This window comes from Phyllopteryx taeniolatus, chromosome 16 (assembly GCF_024500385.1).
Source record: "Phyllopteryx taeniolatus isolate TA_2022b chromosome 16, UOR_Ptae_1.2, whole genome shotgun sequence".
In the NCBI taxonomy this organism is placed as follows: domain Eukaryota; kingdom Metazoa; phylum Chordata; class Actinopteri; order Syngnathiformes; family Syngnathidae; genus Phyllopteryx; species Phyllopteryx taeniolatus.
The window spans coordinates 16,863,501-16,883,283 of NC_084517.1; the positions used below are offsets into that span (position 1 = coordinate 16,863,501).

At 41.9% G+C, this 19,783-nt stretch overlaps 1 protein-coding gene across 1 annotated transcript in view; it reads right to left on the reverse strand.

The window, feature by feature from the left end:
* The window catches only part of plekhh3 (pleckstrin homology, MyTH4 and FERM domain containing H3), a 46,205-nt gene extending 31,029 nt beyond the window's left edge, over positions 1-15,176 (reverse strand). Inside the window, exons 1-2 of the mRNA XM_061749915.1 lie at positions 14,573-15,176; positions 6,532-6,590 (exon numbers count right to left, since the gene is read on the reverse strand). Of these exons, the coding sequence (XP_061605899.1) occupies positions 6,532-6,590; positions 14,573-14,707 (194 nt within the window). The 5' untranslated portion in view covers positions 14,708-15,176. The remainder of the gene's footprint in view (positions 1-6,531; positions 6,591-14,572) is intronic.
* Between the last annotated feature and the right edge of the window lie 4,607 nt (positions 15,177-19,783).

Consider the following 19,783-nt stretch of genomic DNA (forward strand, 5'->3'; position numbering starts at 1 on the left):
GTGTGTGTGTGTGTGTGTGTGTGTGTGTATACGCGCATACCCTACTTTCTCTGCCTCACATGACTTTCATACTTAAATTAAACACCCTCAAACCATCTGAAAAGTGAAAAGTGACCTGGCAAGCTCCGGGTGGGATGAAAAGGGGAAGGCGATGACAAGGGTAACACTTCAGACCAAAGAGGAAGCAACCAACCACAAACCATTGCTAAATCGTGACCGTGTAGTCACAACATTTGGAAACCAATGCGAAAATTCTGTCTTCTCATTTGTTCTATCAGAGAGGGTTTAATTTAACAATGCGTTTATTATTAAATCTACCACACACAAAAAAGACATTGTTAAATGAATACCTCTCAGACAGTATTTGGATTGAATCTGATTAGACTACACAAGTGTACCTAATGTTGTGGCCAGTGAGCAGCTTCATGCAACTCCTGAGAATACATATTATAGAGGGGACATAATTTGCCACAATACCAAAGCGCACACGTATTGTCGCTTTAGTATGCCTCATATGCCACACGTAGCTTTTATACGCCACACAATAGCTCTGCTCTTGGCATATTAAGACAAACTCTTCTCTTCAGAATATATTACACAATTGGAGAATTTCCTTAACAAACATGCAAATATTGGCTCCTCTCCATGTTCCAATTCGAGTAAACGAGCACATCAACCATAAAAGGACATACTCAATTCCAACCAAGCGGGTTGCACAGCGAGTTGATTGGCATGTGAGTGTCTGCTGCAGCAATGAGTAATTGATTTTAAGTCGAGATTTAATCAAAACACAGAGATGCTAATTAACGTTTGAAATTTTAAAATGCCGTCCTTGCTCTCGGGCCTAGATGACCCCATTGGGTGACAACAATGAGACAAAATCCTAAAGTGGGTATGTGAAATTACAGTTTTTTTTTTTGGTTGTTGTTTTTTTTTTTAATGTATTTTTATTTTCTTTAAAACAGTTTTAAGGTTTTGGTGCCTTGCTGAAGTGCACCAGAGCTGTGGGTGTCAGTTATTTGGTGTCAAATGTGGGATCCGCTGTAGTTAATTTCGTGTATTCAGTGTATTTTTACATTTCTTTGCACTTAAGAATGCCTCGTTCAAAACACACAAACTTTATTTAGCATTAATTAAAGAAACATTTTCTAAGTTCAAATGGAATCAACAAATACACTGGTTAAAAAAAAAGTCTACACAACCTTGGGCAAATGCCATGTTTTTATGTTATCAAAAAAATGAGACCAATAAAAATCTTAAAACTTTTCCCACCATTAATGTATATGTATATCTCAATTTAAAAAAAAAATCTTTTCAAGAGGGGAAGTACGAGTAAATGACTGAAACAATGTGGTTGCACAAGTGTGTACACCCTATTATAACTGGGATCTGGGTGTGTTCAGAATTAACCAGTCACAGTCAGACTTGCCACCATTTAAACTCACTTGACTCGGATTAACCGTAAATAAATTACAGGTCTTCTTGTCAGCTTTTGCTGATATTGTTTTGCTTTCTATCAAAAGGCTTAAGGGTTTGAGTTACCACTGGCTGCTGTATGGAACTGTTCATAATTCCCTGCATATTGTCTAAGGCCCCAGGTCCAGCTGAAGAAAAACAGCCCCAAATCATGTTTTTGCCATAGGTATGGTGTTCCTTTGGTGATGACCAGTGTTGTGTTTGTGGCAAACATACCTTTTGGCATTGGGGACTAAAAGTTCAGCCTAGGTTTCATCGGACCATAACAAAATCTCCCAAACATATAGGAATGTGGGAAAATGTCTTATGGTCCAATACAGCCAAGGTTGAACTTTTCGGTCATAATTCCAAATATTTTTGGAGCAAACACAACACTGCTCACCACCACAGGAACACCACACCTACAGTGAAGCATGGTGGTGGCAGCATGATCCTGTGGGGTTGTTAGTTTTTTTTTTTTTTACAGCTGTAACTGCAGCCTTAGTCAAGGTAGAGGGAATTATGAACAGTTCCAAATTGCAGTTAGAGATAGCGCAGAACCTTTAGTCTTCTGCTGGGAAGTGAAACAAAATGTCAGGAAAAGCCTACGGAAATATCAGAAATGTATTTGAGGTTAACCAGAGGCACTTTAAATGGTGGCAGGTGTGTGCTGACTCCCATTCAACATTAATTTGGAGGTGATGGATTCTGAACCCAGTCACATCACTCTAATAAGAGGGTGTGGAAAATTGTTTGCAGTGATTTATTCTGTTTTTCTGTGGGTTGTGACAAAATATCTTAATTATTGTAAAGAACACCTCCTTTTACAATGGAATTGGAAACACTGCAAAATGCAGACATTTTGCAACACACAAATGAAGTCCACATACATATGACATTATTCAGCAATATTAAAGAATTATTCACTGCAAATAACTCACTCAGATATAAAGCTTTGTGTGTATTCCTGCTAACTAACAAACGAAGAAAATGGCTATGAAATCATAACCTCATTGTTGGAGGTGAAAAAAGTAAATGCAGTCGAAATAATTACACATTGTCTACGCAAAAAATACTTTCCTGCCCCTACCCCCCCACCAACCCCCGTGGTCCAGCAGGCTGGTGGGAAAAATGGGAATGTGGTGATTAAGACTGGGCCTATATGACCTTCCTGCTAAAAATACACTGTTTACCCATGACCACAGCCAAGACATCACTGGAGTCAATGCAGGGAAGAGGTGGTGGGGGGAAAAAAAAAAAAAAAAAAAAAGTCATGTTTTGAAAAGGGGGAGGGTGTGTGTGACAGGAAGTCTGAGTTTGTGACGCGGCAGTGAGACTGTGTGTGTTTGTGAGTGTGCGTGTGTGAGATCAGTGCACTCAAAAAAATGGTTACAAAGCAGTGGAGCCCTTTATTTGAGTCCTAATGAAATAGTAAAGCAGAAGCAAAATCTAAACATTATATATGTGCTGAACATGTAAACGGTTTGGGACAGTTAGCTAGCTGACAGACAGGCAGACAGACACTCAGACAGCCAATTAGCAGGGGGGCCCTGACTTACACACTTTGAATACGCACACGCACGCACGCACACGATACACACTGGCCTCTTTCAGTCAGCTTTGCAGCTGACACGCAAAAAAGGCTTTTTGAAGGTCAAACGTTAAGAGCAATGGAGAAATGTCCCCTTCCTCTCTGGTACACTATGTATTTATTTATTTTTATTATTATTACTAATTTGCTGCAGTCGTGAGAAGTAACTAGAGTGACGACAGCAGGGATATTTAAAATAATAATAATACATTATTATTATTATTATTATAAATACAAAATCTAAAAGAAACTGAAGGACTGATGATGCAATCCAATGGAGAAACTTTACAGTAGCGGTCCTCAATAAAATTGAACTCAATGAATTATTTTTACATTTTCTAGACACTTGAAGTAGCTTTGTTCAAACATGATGACTTTATTTGACTTTAATTTTGCAAATGTGTTATTAGTCAGACAGAAATCAACAAAAAAAAACATTGCTGGAATACCATAGACTCGTATAAGGGACTGACTTTCTTTTTGGTATGGGTCGGATATTTCCTTAACAAAAGGACGCTGAAAAATGGACCACACCGTGACCCAGTTAAGACTCCAAAGTAAATATGAGCTGCGCTGCGTGTGCCGTGAGACTGCAGATAATGGACGCATTGTGGTGACTTATCAGTCTGGCGTGGCTCCACACAGGCGAGGAGCGGGCGCGTTCCGTCACTGGCCAGGTAGTGAGCGAATGTGAGCCCTCTCTAATCACAACTCTCAGCGCCCGTGATTACAGCCGGGACACAATCCTTTAAAAAGTTAATTATGACGTGTACCCGTGGCTGTCGCCGCCACATTTTAAGAGTGACACGCGCGCGCACACACACACACACACACACACACCAGTTAGACAGGCTTCTTCCCTTCAAGGATGAAGTAGCATCCAAAAATTCCCTTTCTCCTTAACATTTGATGGGTTTGATAGTCCCCACAAGTTGAGCTTTGTGACTCATCGTCTTTTGAGTCTGCAGATGTACAGTAGAGATTGTCAATGAGGGAAGCGTGGGTGGTTGGGAATAAGGGGTGGAGTGGCTGGCGGTGTAAGATAAGGGCACGATGCCAGAGATAGAGCCTGGTCACATCACTGTCTGAGATCACGCCCCGGCACTAATAGTCTAGATGAGGATACCCACTCTCACCCACCCTCCGCGCATCCCAATGAGTCACCAAGCTTGCACTATGAGCATTTTCAAAGCGGTTGCATTTATTCAGACGTTTATTCACTACAGTGCTGACGATATCCATAAACATGGCTTTGAATCAACACTGTGTTTTGTTTTCAGCGGGACACACGCATATGGTCAGAGGGCCTAATTAGAAAATTATTTTTCTGTCTTTCAATCAAATTCACGATTACTAGATAAAGGATTATCCTGAGCAATTATCCTGTGGAGTGTGGTGCGTGAAGAGGCATTTTCCATCCCCAATCTGCTCAGATATATGCATCCATCCATCAGTTTTCAAAATCACTTTTCCTCATTAGGCTTGCAGGTAAACTGGAGGCTACCTCAGCTCTCCTTGGGCAAGAGGCAGGTTACACCTGGGAGTGGTCTCACAGCCCGAATATCGTAGAAGTTAAACGTGTTAAAATGTTAACAATTGTAAATCCTTACATGTGTCGTCAATAGAGTTTGGCTGAGCCATCAAGTCTTGAGGGTTTTTTTTTTTTTTATAATTTTCTTTTTTTTTTTTCATGCTGTCATGCAGAAGTGACAATTCTTAATCAATCAGTTCGACTAGTCAATGGTCGTTTCCGTACCACTAGGATGGGTCCCCCAACTAAAGGTTACCACTATCAAATAGTAGGGCTGTACAGTTCACTTCATTTCCAGGCTACCTTAGTTACCTGTAATTTGGGGGAAATTTCCCTATGTTTCAAAACGTTTGACATTGGAAAGATCAAACAAAACACATACCGCAAGTGACAATACTTAACCAATCAGTTCAACCATACAATGGTCGTTTTATACCACTGGGATGGGTACGCAATAAATAAGAGTATCAAAAACTGGGATGGTATAGTTTGGTTATTTTATAGGCTAGATACATTTTTGGAAATGTCACTAGATTTTTTTTCAAAACATTTGACATTGGAAACAGCTAAAAAAACATGTACCAAATGCATCAAGTGACTTAACCAATGAGTTCAACCATATAATGGTCCTTTCATAAATGAAATGGGTCCACCAATAAAAAGGGTATAAAAAAAATGGGACAGTATAGTTCAGTCATTTTCCAGGCTTGCTTATATACTTAAAAGTCTGGAGGTTTCTATACCTTTTACAACTTTTGACAGTGGAAAAAACAAACATAAAATGCGTAATGTGGAAACGTAAGACACTTAGAGAGTGTAACACAAGACAGTACAAAAAGAGGATAAGCATCTTTTCAAAGTGCTGAAATCAGCGAGTAAAAAAGTAATCACTCGATTATGGAATAAAGTGCAATCACCGACTAAGGAGAAGTGGGTGTGCACAGTGTAAGAATTATTTATAATGGGAAAAAGTGAAATAAAATAAGATTAGAAAAGACCCAAGTTGTGGATAAATGGGTTAAGTGGATGGAGTGTAGAATACAAGAAGAGGACGGTAACACCACCACCACCACCACCGGACAATAAGGACTTGGATCAGTTGGATGTATGGACGAAGGTTTAATTGTACAGTACATGCATGATGTGCCTCGACACTAATTTTTATTTTTGTTGTTGAAAGAAAATGTAGTAAAAATAAGTTTGGAGAAAATAAAAAGTGTGAAGTCACATTTCTTAAACAATCAGTTTGACGAGTCAACGCCCAGACTGTAGCCTACTGTACTGTACTGGCACTGAACTACTGGGACAGGCACCTCAAAAAAGGGTACCAAAGAGTGGGATGGTATATTTCTGTTATTTTCTACTCAAAATTATGGACGTTTCCATAACTTTAACAAGTTTCGACCGTACAGAAATGACCTCAACCGACCTGCACCCTCATTAGTTAGAAGCTAGCACTCCCTTTTCTTTTCTATCAAGGTACTCAAACAGTGTTTCCTCATTCACCTCCTCACACAACGGTGGCAGATGCTCCCTTGGAAGGACACTAAGCTGAACGAAAGTGGGAATGAGACCAGCAATGTTCCTGGCTGGGTCGCACAATCACCTGAAACATGACATCCCGTTGTATTTTATGCAGGAAACAAAGCGGGCGCTGGCAACTGGCATTTGTTTCAAAGTTTAAATTTAAACACATCACACTTGTGCTATTACAATAGCATATAGTTGAAGCTGACCAGACAGACAAGCCGGCATTTAAATAAAAATAAATGGGGAGTCACAAGGGAAAAACGATACCAGCACACGTGCAAATGTGCATTTAACGTTTCCACGCACACACACAGACACACACTCACTTGAGTGCACGCTTAGATACGAGGCCTCATGAGATAACGTGCACTCTGGAAGGAAGTGGACACGTATGGTTGACTACTTCCACTTTTCTGCGACTTACCCGTTTGTCCCATTGGCCGTACAAGTCGGTTGAGAAACGTGAATCACCTCGGCTGGACTCTGTCAAAAAAGGAGAGAAAGAGAAAAATTTAACAGATATTCAGTACCTCTGCTAAAGCTGAATAACAGATAGCACTATTATTGTAGCTAGTAGCTTTCATGGAACTGAACATACTATCCAATCACGCTAAAGGATTCGGAGGTAAACCTAACAATCACCCCCAAAGCTAATGGTTTCCTCCACTAGGTCTACTGTAAGGAATAGCCCACCGATTGCGGGACGATTTCTTGCAGTCTTGCAAAACCCTGTTCATGAACTGCTTGGCTTTCACTTGCAAGGGTGGCAATCTACCGAAAGCAAAGCAGCCTCATTAATGTGGGGAGCGGGGGTGGCGAGGGAACAGAAGTATCGTTTGTGCGACAGCTGCACACATCCAAACCAAACAAAACTCCAAAGAGCTTCGTCTGAGGTCATTTCTCTAAACAGGTTGCTTACCTAAAAATACCTCTGACAAGCGCAGTTTTACACTTCCCATTACTAAATTACACTAGTGGCCAAGCCGGAGGACTTACCGGAAAAGTCTTCACATCCAACCCTCACTTTTTTACATCAGTTTGACATGGCTTCTGATCTCATGTCCTAAGCAAATTTTCATCCCCGGACTATTCTGGTAAGCAGACATTTCTTTTCACAATGTTTAGCCCTCTACATTCCCAAGATGACCTTGGAAAACCCCACAAGACATCAGTGCTGGCTTATTCACGATTTGGAGCCATTCCCAGGTGGGCAGGGCACAACTCTCTTTGTCCCTACGGCCTGACTTCGTACAACTGAACCGCAGCCTGAACCTCAGCCTTGGGCCAGCTCATGCGGGCAACGCGGCTCAATCCGAGGTTACTGGCCTACCTGAAATACTATCCAGGTCAGCACTAGGCCCACTCATACACACAGGCTCACACACCACTTTACTACTGGGCAAACTAGTCTAAGTATAGCCCTTTCCCCTGCAAAAACACTCCACTGCTTCTTTGCGGGAGGCTCAAAAATAACTAAGACTGAACAAGAACTGTCAATTTATAGGCCACTATGGAATATATTTATGAATCAGATGGGCTCAGGGGGCAAAGGGGAGCTTGAAGTAGGAGATTGGATTAATGTTTAACTCATGGGGCGGTACTGTAAACGTCAAAGCAGACAGCCAAAAACAACTGAACCTGAGTGTACTGTAAATTCCCTTTGCCCATACGCATGTTAGCTATAAAAGATTGAGCCAAGCTGACGACCACTGTTAAGAAAACCATTCTGCATACAGCCATGCCTGAAAACAAGAAATCAGTGCTAGTCACGACACTGATATTAAAGCTGTAATTCCATAATATAAACCAACGCGTGCATAAACAAACCAAACGCTCAGGTTAAAGGATTTCATTATTGTGCGTAACTCCAAACAGAACGTGACAATGCTTAGTGTAGTCAATGTAGTAAATGGGCTGTGGGATGGGGAACAAGGATAGCGTGCGATGCAAAGCCTTGGCAAAAGCTCCCCCTTGGACGGGACGGGGATGAATCACTCCAGAATAGAGCAGGGCATGGAAGGAGAGAGGGAAAGATGCCGTGATGTGTTTCGTCCCATGGCTGGCTTCCACTCTGGCTCCCCAACCCCCCTTCCTCCTTCCCTTCCAGCCTACTCTCCCGCTCTCTCTTTCCAGCTCTCCTGGGAGGCTGAGTAACCATGAGGAAATGCTTGGGCTCAGTCAGTGTCGGCCCAAAGAACAGATGTGTGGCCTGGAGGTGGTGAGGCGGAGACGCGACGGAAACCAAATATAAAAGCAGAGCAGGACGAGAAGCGCTGACGACAGGGGGCAGCAGCAGTAATGCGAAATGGGCCCTTTTCCAACAGGAAGCCCATCTTTTGCAAAACTCTTGGGGGCGAAAGTACACGGTATCTTTAGACCTTGAGAGACAATTGTCCCAAGACCCAAAAAGGATAACATTGCTGTACACCAAGGTTTAGTGGTGTGCATTATTAAAAAGGTAATGCTTTTGTACACTTTAATTTTCCAAGCGGCACGGTGAACGACTGGTTAGAGTGTCTGCCTCATAGTTCTGAGGACCGGGTTCAATCCCCGGCCCCGCCTGTGTGGAGTTCGCATGTTCTCCCCGTGCCTGCGTGGGTTTTCTCCGGGCACTCCGGTTTCCTCCCACATCCCAAAAACATGCATGGTAGGTTAATTGACAACTCTAAATTGCCTGTAAATGTGAGTGCGGGTGGTTGTTTGTTTGTATGTGCCCTGTGATTGGCTGGCATCCAGTTCAGGGTGTACCCCGCCTCCTGCTCGATGACAGCTGGGATAGGCTCCAGTATGCCCGCGACCCTCGTGAGGAGAAGCGGCTCAGAAAATGGATTAAGAGAGGGACTGGAGAGGTTCTAAAATTCTAAGTTAATGATTATTTGCTAAAATCAATCAAGTTTATCAGTTTGAACATTAAATATCATTTTTGTAGTGTATTCAATTAAATATAGGTTGAACATGATTTGCAAATCATTGTATTCTGGTTTTATTTTATGTTTAACACAAAGTCCCAACTTCATTGGAATTGCGGTTGTAATAATACACCTGTATTGCAAAATTGAGCTGCAGTAGCTTAGTTTTATACGACACAACTCTCATATTCCAGGTTCGTGTGGTAGTGTAAAAAAAAGATGGGGCAGAAAGAAAATAATCCACATCTGCAAGATTTGTAGCATTCCACCAAAATGTTTGTTAATTTAAGCTGCAACTTTTTACACCCATATGTACAGCATTTCTTCAAATATAAACTACCCAGTGTAAGTTTATTGACAAAAAAGAATATTTTTCAGGAGGATGGGAATTTTTAATTGAATAATTTGCATCTTTATTTTGTGCAACACCACTGATATGCTATAACAAGATTTTATTTGTTTACTTGGTTTGAACCATTGCTGAACTAAACATTTAGCCATATAAAAAGGTATCATAATGGGATACCTTTATTTGAATAAAAAAATGAAACAGAAACCATTTGGATTCGCTCTTTTTTTCTTAGTGCCTTACCGAGGTATCGAATAGTGACTCGGTGTCAGCAGATACTTAAAATAAAGTGACTCGGGGTCAGAGGCAAAAAAGAAAACATCCCTAATAATAATGCTATGATGTAGATTAGGTTCTTTTTACCTTGAGAGACTGAAATGGACTAATACTGTACCCTATAAATGACGAGTAATATCGGATATTAATGGAAGGAAAGCAAAAGTTGTCTGGACAGCATGAGAATTCTCTACAGCACCAACCACCTCCATAGGCGGACATATTTGCCGTCTTCCATGGCTCAACAGATCCATTACCAGCATTTCCATTATTCATTGTAGGCCTAATTTATTGGGCGATGCCACACCACTCCATGAGATTTTGTGAAATTCTGTGAAGTGGTCTTTGAGTTATGCGCTTAAAGTGGCAAAAAGAGTCATACTTTGCAAATGGTGGTGGAAAAAGAAGCCTCCTGTCCCGTCACAGGGAGTGTTGAGCTCAGTGTGACTATTTGGGCAGCTGCTGGAGAGCGGAGTCTTTCAAGGAGGACTGCAAACATGCAGAAACGGGGGTCGAGCTGCTCAAGCATCATTATGGTCAGACTTGTTTAAAAGTACACAGAGTGCTCCACATCTTGCTATCCCCTAGCAAAGATGCCAGAGAGGGCGGTGAGGGTTTCGGGTGTTTTGAGAGTGGGAGACTCCACCAGAATGCTAGGTCGCTGTGGTCATCGCTGTAGTGTTTAAGCATTACAAGGCCCAATATACATACAGTAAATCCAGGGAGGTCTGACCTGCTGCATAAAAATGTGTGGTCAAGCTGTGCAGGAAATGAAGCCCTCAGTACAGGCCAAGGGACTGTGCCTGGGAGTCACTTGGACCTGCCTGAAGCCTCCAGCAAACACACACCCCACCCCCACCTCTGTTGACACCATTGAAAGGCAAACACTATCAACTAAGATGTGTGTATTCTGAAGGGAGGGGCTGGCGGGGAGCATAACGAATTGTGCTGCTCGAAGACTAGGTCAGCTGATGAGATTGGCTCAGAGTGCTTCAGCTGTGGTCTTAATTGAGGGCTTGGTGTGAACTATTGACTCTGATACAGGATCCAGGGAAGAGCAGAGTGAGTCCGAAAGTGGATTACAGGAAGTGGATTGATCTCTTTGCAAGAAGAGCATCATCAATGATCAACTTGAAGTACAAACTGCTATTGAGGACAACATAAATGTCTCTGACAAAGTCATGCCCCAGGGGTGCCGCATTTTTGTAGAAAAGAGCCTTGCAGTGCTATCATTATCTAGCTGATATCAGAGTAAATAAAATGGTTCATGCAACTAAGAGGTAATCAGATAAAGCCAAAAGAAGGAATCAAATGGAAAATGAGATTACAAACAAAGACATTCGCATTACACGTAAGTACAATGGACCCTCTAAAGTCAAACACGACTGAAGATGCCACAAAACGTTTGACGTTGAAACGGCCGTCGAAACCCAAAGTAATGTGAGGGTGACAAGAGCTAATTGTGTTCCCTTAGACGTTACTCTGTAACAATTTAATCGCAAACTTCATCCAGACTCCAAGTTAATACTGGAAGATCTGGGAACGCTACCAAAGATATAACATTCTTAAAACAGCCATAAGGCACCTCAATTAGGACCGCTGTCTGAAATACGGTATTGATTGCAGATGTGTGTTGCGTGGATGGCCAAGCAGATGGCACGTTGTTAAGACTGAGACGGGCACCGTTTGCCAAGAACAAGAAGACACAGCAGCATCTCTTATGATCGCCCACGAGCAACAGATGTCGCCCTTATCTGGCGGCCACTGCTTCAGTTGAGGCTATAACACTACAGAGGTTATCTGTTGTAAATGTTTTCATGCAAATTGATCCCACACTGGTCTTTGCGAGTGCACAAAGAGGTCAAAAACAGATAGATATGCAGATATGCACAATAAGTAATGGCTCCATGTACTGTAGTACTACTTACACCTGCAGTTCTTTACACTTACCTACAGATTGGGGAAAACTGAAAAAAAAAAAATACAGAACTGCTTCAATGCGTCTTGGCATGTTTGTAGACCTCATAAGCTCTTCACAATAATAATAATAATAATTGATTTGACAATGAGTCTCATACTGCAGTCCAAGACTCCACCATTTGGTTACCTTATTTTGTTAGCTGAGAGGGTAAAAATGCTCTCAGTATGATGCAGTGTGATTCCACAACATTGAAAACGACAACCAGAACAATATACGTACTGAAGCTGAGCATTAGTGTGTCCTACCGGGGGATATAGTAGATTCAAAGTTGAGAGATTTGTTGTAGTGGATACGTTTTTGGTCAGAGCACTCCAGAGGTCAAACTGGACCCCAAAAAAACATCTATGGGTACTTCCCTGGATTTATACTGCAGGTCCCAGTGTCCAATTCCGATTTAATGACTACACTGATTGCAGCTGTCTATTTCCATGTACATTTCAAATAACATACTGTATATCTGATATGGCTGCGTTTACATTCAAGTAAACAATGCACACATGTGACAAATATTAAACATTACATTCCGGTTTAGTTGGCCTACCTACATTGATTGAAATGAGGGGAACCTTAGCATTACTCCACTGGCAACTGTCTGCAATAATTTTTCTTGATGGACAATTAGCATATCTTTTGACAATTTTTAATGGTCTATTCTTTCTCTGCAGCGTGCATTTACAGTGGGTGTTTTTAAAAATGTGTTTACTCGTTATTTGTGTTGTTTGGGAGAGGCCTTTGTACATGTCACCGATCGGTGTATTTCAAGAGGTCAAGCTGGCATTGACTGGGTATATCTGATCCGCGGATTTACGCTGCACTCACATTGGCAGATATCCGATATGCATCAGATTTTTATCCACTATTGGAAGGGGCTCTGATTCCATTCCATTTGTTATGTTGCATTGATGTTGCCATGGCGCATATCAAACATGTGGCACTTGAAAGTCTAAAATAAATAAAAAAATAAAAAATAAAAAAAAGGAATTGTGTCACTTGAACTGCATAGTGTAAATGGACTCACAGCGTCAACATAATTGAAAGAAACGTTGCCAGTTTCATTCAAGCTGAGGTCATTTTTGCAACCAGATAATTTTGTACTGTACTGTCCATACACAGTGTCATAAACAATTGGAGGGAGACATGGTGGTGGTCTACAGCCATGCATTTGCAGTTGTCTTGTAAAGGTAGACATTTTGTACAGCTCCGGTACGGTTTAATTAATTCTCAGTGAGTGCATGGAACACATTTTCAACTTTAAAAAAATACAGTGGTGCCTTCAGATACGAGTTAAAAATGTTCAATGACCGGGCTCGTAACTCAAACAATCATATCTCAAAGCATCTTTCCCCATTGAAATAAATAGAAATGACATTAATCCATTCCAGAACCCCCCAAAAAAGAAATGTTTGTTTTATTATTTTAATAGGGAAAAATAGCACTCTATAACATCGCACTTTATATATATGAGTAATAACTTAATTAAATAGAATGTAAAGAAAACAGTTTGTGCATCACGATTTAATGCTGCAAGCCAATTCAGTGTGCTGCTCCTTCTGGTGTGCCACCTTGACCCGGAGGCAAGTACTGTATAATACAGTCATGCAGACAAATGAAGAAAAGTTGTTTTAATAACAGTAATTTTTTTTGTCATTTTTCATATCAAATAAAGAACACATGCCTGTGAATATTGTTATACCATCTATCTACATTGGTTATTACACTATTTGTGGTCTAATATCCGCTGCTTAAAGGGTTTGAAAAAAACGCAACTATCGATGCTAACTGTTGGCATGTCAATATGCGTTTCCAATATATCATTCAGCTAGCTGGCCGTTCTTAAGGCAACATAGTTTGGCAGTTTTACTGTAAATATAGGTGTATCTCTTTGTTTGTTGTTTAGTTTGACAGTGTACTTCAACTGAGAATAACATTAAATAGCATGAAGTATCTTTTTGGGTGAACTGTTCAGTATTTGCCAAACTGATCGTTATTGTGAAGTAAGTTGAATTGTGTTTACTGCCACCATACAGCACTCAGGTCAAATTTATGCTCGAAAGCCAAAGGAAAAAAAAAAGAAAAGAAAAAAAAAATTGGCTGAATAATGGCTCGTATCTAAAAAGAACTCGTAAGTCAGGTCACTCACGTCTCAAGGCACCACTGTAATCCAAATTAATTGTTCCCAATGTGGTCCTGTTCCTGTAGGCCTACTTATTTCCCTTCTAATTTGCCAATCCTTTTTTCATACCTCAAATATTGCCAGTGCAGTTCATGGCGGTTTTCCATCATACAGTACAGGGTCATACAGTGGCACATACAGAAAAGAAGCCACCTAAACACAGGGCATCAACAATGCCCCCTAACAAGATAAGGGGGGGGGGGGGGGGGGGGGGGGGGGGCGTACAATACTCTCTCTCTGTGCCCGATCACATGACGAACATTACAGAGGGGACAAGGCTACAGTCTTATTTGAGGCCCAACACACAAGGATCCCTTCAACACCACTGGCGCTTGCATCAGAGTGTGTGCTGGTGCTAGCGTGTGCGTGTGCGTGCGAGCGTGCGTGTGTGTGTGTGTGTGATTGCACAATGATTCCCAAGCTCATTGCAAACCTCAGCAGCTGCACACACAAACACACAACTGAGCGCCCCCCCCCATCACAAAAGTGTGCATTTCCACAAAGCACATGTGAACGTTCGGGAGTTCAGTGCTTCACAATGTGGGTCAATTGCAAAAAAAAACACTTGCGGTCCAAACCAAACTTAATACTGTTATTTGATGATTAGTTAGACCAATTTAAAGCACAGCATTTGGGCTTTAAAGTGTGTTTTGTGCAATGAAAATGTATCAGCGTGCAAAAGCAGCCCATATGCATGATCTACATTGCAATGCATAGCCCACAATGTGAGAAGCGGCATAGGGGACTTTTGGGGGGTGGCAGGTGGGCACTGCTTACCTGCCCATTGGGAGTCAGGTCGTCCTTATTGCGCAACTCGAAAGACTCTTCCTCCTCTTTCTCCCCATAGTCCCTCCCCAGCAAACTGAAGCCGTGGCGGCAGCACAGCAACCAGCAGAAACCTTGCACAGGCATTCAAATGAGGTTAAGCGTGTCGCCTCGTTGTATCCAGGTCGAGAAATTCACGAGTCACCACTCGGCGGGGCGGCCTCGGCGTAGAACGCGAGCAGCGTGCGCGCCTCCGCCGGGGCAAACTCTCCATAGATACCCGACGACGGGGATGGAGGGGAGCATGCGACTCTCCCCTTTGGAAATGGGACACAAAACCCCCGTCCGAATGGAAGTCCACAAAAAAAGAAAAGAAAACGGTAGAAAGGCAATTGAACAAGTCCACCTTGCTGGGCAATAAGTTCACTTGTCCCGAAAGCAAAACCCCAAAAGTGTCAAGCTAATCCCACACGAGGAACTTGGGGCTCAAATACAAGTCCCCTTGCCTTTCAGAATGTCAGCAAACGTTGTAAAAGCTGGTCGATAAAGTTAATAAGTCACACGGGAGCGTATCACTGTCAAGCACAGTCTGCTTCAATTGCACTCAACTGAAGCGTGCTGCGGTTGAAGCAAGCTAATGTGAGCAAAAAAAAAAAAAAAAACGCCCACTGGTTTCGCACTACAATCTGATTGGCCGAGAGCAGACACTCCCCGGAGCGTTAGGTCCCTACGACACGCCCACTCTCGAAGGGATCACGTGTCCTGAGGTGACGGCGCTGTTCCAATCCTGAACGTCACCGTGACGTAAAATGCGTAATGTGCCCAACACATGTGCATATTATATTATATAAATGTGATCAACTGAACCGTTTTTATTAGTTGATCTTGTAATGTTATTTTCATGAACATTTTTAGTGGCTTATTTCCATTTTATGTCTACATAAAAGCTCTAGATAAATCAAGGTAACGTGACATGACATTACATGGTGAAACAAAATGTAATCTAATGTATCATAAAACGAATAACATAAAACGCGACAGATTATGTATCATAAAGTAACAGCACGCATGTGACATCATATAACATAGCACATGATTTAACACAATGTACCGTAACGCAACAGAGTAACATGAAGTAATCTAACTAACACAATGTAATATACTGAAATGATCATGTCATATAAAGTGGATGTATGTAACATGTTACAATATGATTCAACACAATGTAACATAAAGTACCAGAACAGATTACACAGCATAACATAATGTAACTGATGATAATGTAATGTAATGAAACATAACTTAAAGTGCCATAGCTAAATAAATAACAGCACAAGATAATGTATCATGTAACACGATTTAAAACAGTGTAACAATAAGTAACGTAACTAATATACATTGGTGCAACATAACCTCAGAAAGTATCAGGCGGTATAATCCATTATAAATTAACACCACATAGCAGTTTAACATAAAGTCATGCAAAAGAATAATGTAATAAAGTAACATAACATAGTGTGCAATGATGTGATGTAATATTACAGAACAGAACGCGCCATAGCGAAGTAACATAATGTCTCAGTGTAACACCGTATATATATAGTAATGTAAGATAATGTAGAGTGCAAAGAGCAGTGTATGAACACAATAACATAAAAAAATTAATATGTATTTCGTTTTCTTTTTTTTGTCTTGTTCAGCTGTTAGGTCAAGTAGAATGGAAAATCTGTATCCCCTTTATGCCGAACAGTTTCACTGTGTCACACAGAACAAAGTTTCTAGAAGGGAGAGAGAAACAAAGACAAAAGAAAAAGCACTAATTGTAAACAGGATGAGAGAAGTAAATCATTACATTATCTACAACAATGAAACATTAAATATGAGTCTTGCATGGGGCTGTAGTGCTACACCCTGTGAGGGAAGGACAGGACAAGATAGAACAGGACAAGGATAGGAGAAGAAGCATGCAGGACAAGGGTCGTGAACCAGGCTGTACAACTGAAGTGTATAATATGTATTATAGCACTGGTATAATAGTCCTAACTGAAAGTAAACAAAGCACTCAACATTTAGATTGCACAAGGGTATGTCTACTATAGATCGCATGTGCTCAACATTGCACAGTTAGAGTAGGCAAAATATTTGGATCATAAATGAGAGCAGCAGTGCGCACTAGTTACAGGTAAATGATTATGGATGGGCCATTTGCAGAGTTAGCTTTGCTTTGGTGACTTTCGCACATCATGGTAACAGAGCACATCTTGCACGCAAATGGCGTTAGACTTGTAAAGAAGTCACCCTGTATCATGCTTCTTTTTTAGCAGCACTCTTCCACTTAACTGAACACGTCGTCAACGAAGAGCATGCAGTAGGAGTCCTGTGGAGACTGGTGCTAAATCGAGACACGTGATACACACAGCCCCTGGGTGCTCGTGCTTATTTCCCCCCTTAATACCCCTTCATTTCCCCCACTCTCAGCTCTGTGAAAACTCCCCAGAAACACACAATCAGCTGGCTTTAACTCCTTCCTCACCAGGAACAACCCACCACAAAACACACACATATCATTATTAAAGTACACATTAGCATGCTGCACTTAACGCTTTCGTTACTTTGCTCCCCCCTTAGACTGCTGGATAATCAATATACACGCTCATGGATGCACCTTTTCAGCCGTGTCCACCCCTCACCCATACGTTCAAACTATGCCCCACATTGAAGCCTCAATGAGAAACAGTCTATTTTTCTTATGCATGCAGCAGCCATATTCAATATTTCTGCAACTCCCTTCATCAAAGTACAGCAGATAAACCCCCTCCCCCAAACACCAACACCATCCCAGTTTCTGCAGGCAGAATCTTCTTGGACCAGATCCTCCCCCATATCCCAAAACAATACGCTAGGGGCCCTCCTCTGCTTCCAAAGACATGCTTGGAACATATGTTTTATTTTTAGAGCTGACTCACCATCAAAAAAAAAAAAAAGGAAAAATCCCTCCATGGTTTTGTGGGTTTTGGTAGAGCTGAACTCAAAGTGCGAAAGTCCTCAAACATCAAAAGAATAAACAAATGAAGAACTGTCAAATGCCCCCCACCATTGTGTCTTCCAGGTCCACATCCCCCAGGAGAAGAAACACGACTCTCCATTAAGACGCACTCATGCACATTTAGACGCACGCCAGATATAACCTGATACACTCAGGAGCAGGCCAGATGATTTGGTTGGGCTCCCACTGTGAATTTCAAGTACGGCACTTCCTGGAGGAGGCCTCAATGTAACGTGAAAGGATGGTGCGGTGCTGTGAGGCGTGCACACGCATATTCTCAAATGGTCAGGGGGAAAACCTTTTGTATGGTCTGTATTCAACTTCCTGTCGGCCTCTCCAGCTTGGATTTCTTGAAATAGTGATTGCTAAATTTCCACTGGAGACCAATGGTAGATTCTGCCACCAATAAGGCTACGTTAGGAGGGTTTTTTTTTTTTTGCCTCTCAAGGTACAATCAATGTCAGACTTTCCCAAAATATAATGTATTGCCATAGTAGCGGCATTAACTGCTCATAAACCAATGATATAAAACACAGAACCAATGAATCCAAAAGCCATTTGCCATGAAATGAGGTCCCTGAGAATCCGTCCAACCCCCTGAAAGTACTTCGTAAATGGACCACACTATTGGGACACATGGTCAGGAAGTGAAAAAGGAAAATGGGCAGTTTCCAAACCAATGGGAAGACTTCGTATTAGATTTCAGAGTGCGTCTGTGGGGATTTGTATCCTTTTTTTCCAGCCTACAGACTGGTCATCACTGTTGAAAGTGTGCGGGAATCTCCTACACCAAACTAGGGATTGAACAACTTTAGATTTTTTTGTAGGCGACGCTCAGTTTATTAATGTCGAGCCGTTCAACTATTCGATGACATCATCATTTTTTTTTTGTCTGTGCGCGCCTCCAAACACAAACTCACTCACTTCCTGCCAGTCGCACACGCCCCCCCCCCCCCCCCCCCCCCCGACTCATTCAGCCAATCTCATTCAGACAGTCGAACATTCAATCACATTCAACCTTCATTGCCTCGCAGACAGTCAGAACTTGTAAAACTCTTAACACCATTTCACGTGACAGTATATAATAATCGTAAACAATAAAAAAATACAGGATGAGAGAATGCTTTGCAATACAGTGGAAGGAGGCTGAAGATTGCGAGCGTCTGTGGGCTGACGGTTGAGAGAAACACGAGTTGGAGGATTTCTTCAGCGACATTAACCGTTAAAAAAAATAGGTTATTGATCCACCACTTCAGTATTGTCTTTTCACTGTTACAGGAAGACATTCTGTGAATTTTCTGACGGATGATGAGAGGATTTCGTTAGCTCATGTTAGCAGGTGCATTTTTAGAGGGGCATGCATGACACTTGTGCTGTTTTTATATTTGTGGATAAACTTGCATATTTTGCAAGTGACTGTGCTAACAGTCTCATATTTAGTAAAATATTGCCACATACTTGAGGCACCGCTGCTAGTTTGCCGCACGAACACTCATTGTCAACTCCAAAACACGTAATTGCCCATTAATCAACCTCGAGCTGTAACTTCATTGTGGAACAGTAAAGTCGACGCGTCGACTAATTGGTTCAACCCCTAAACATCAAACTCATCCGAGCATGGACCTTATGGACCTTGCAGAAAAAATTGCCTTCCTTCCACGGAGGTTCAGGATTTTAATCTCAGTTCATGCCCTCCTGTATGGAATTTGAATGTTCTACCTGTGCTTGCGTGGGTATTCTCCAAATACTCCGGCTGTATGTTGCCATGATTGCTTGTTTATATGTGACCTGCCATTGACTGGCCACTAATCATGGATGTAACTCATCTATTGCCCAAACTCAAATGGGACAGGCTGCCGCTCACCCGTGAAGCTACTCAGGGAAAATTATTGGTGGATGAATGTGGGGGTGTCACACCCGTGGGGGATGTGGATGTTTCAGCGTTCACACGTTTCCCAGTGAACGTGTCCAAAGGCCCCACACAGTTTTTCAACTGTTATCAATATCATCCCAACCCAAATGAATAGAGCGATGGTTATATTTCAACCCTTGATGGGTTAATAATCAATCGTGTGGCGTGTCTCAATATTTTTGTCCACACGGTGCAGCTCGAAAGATCACGCATGGAGCTGATTGGAGACAGAGGTGCTCGCCGCTCGCCATTGTGTGCCTCTCCG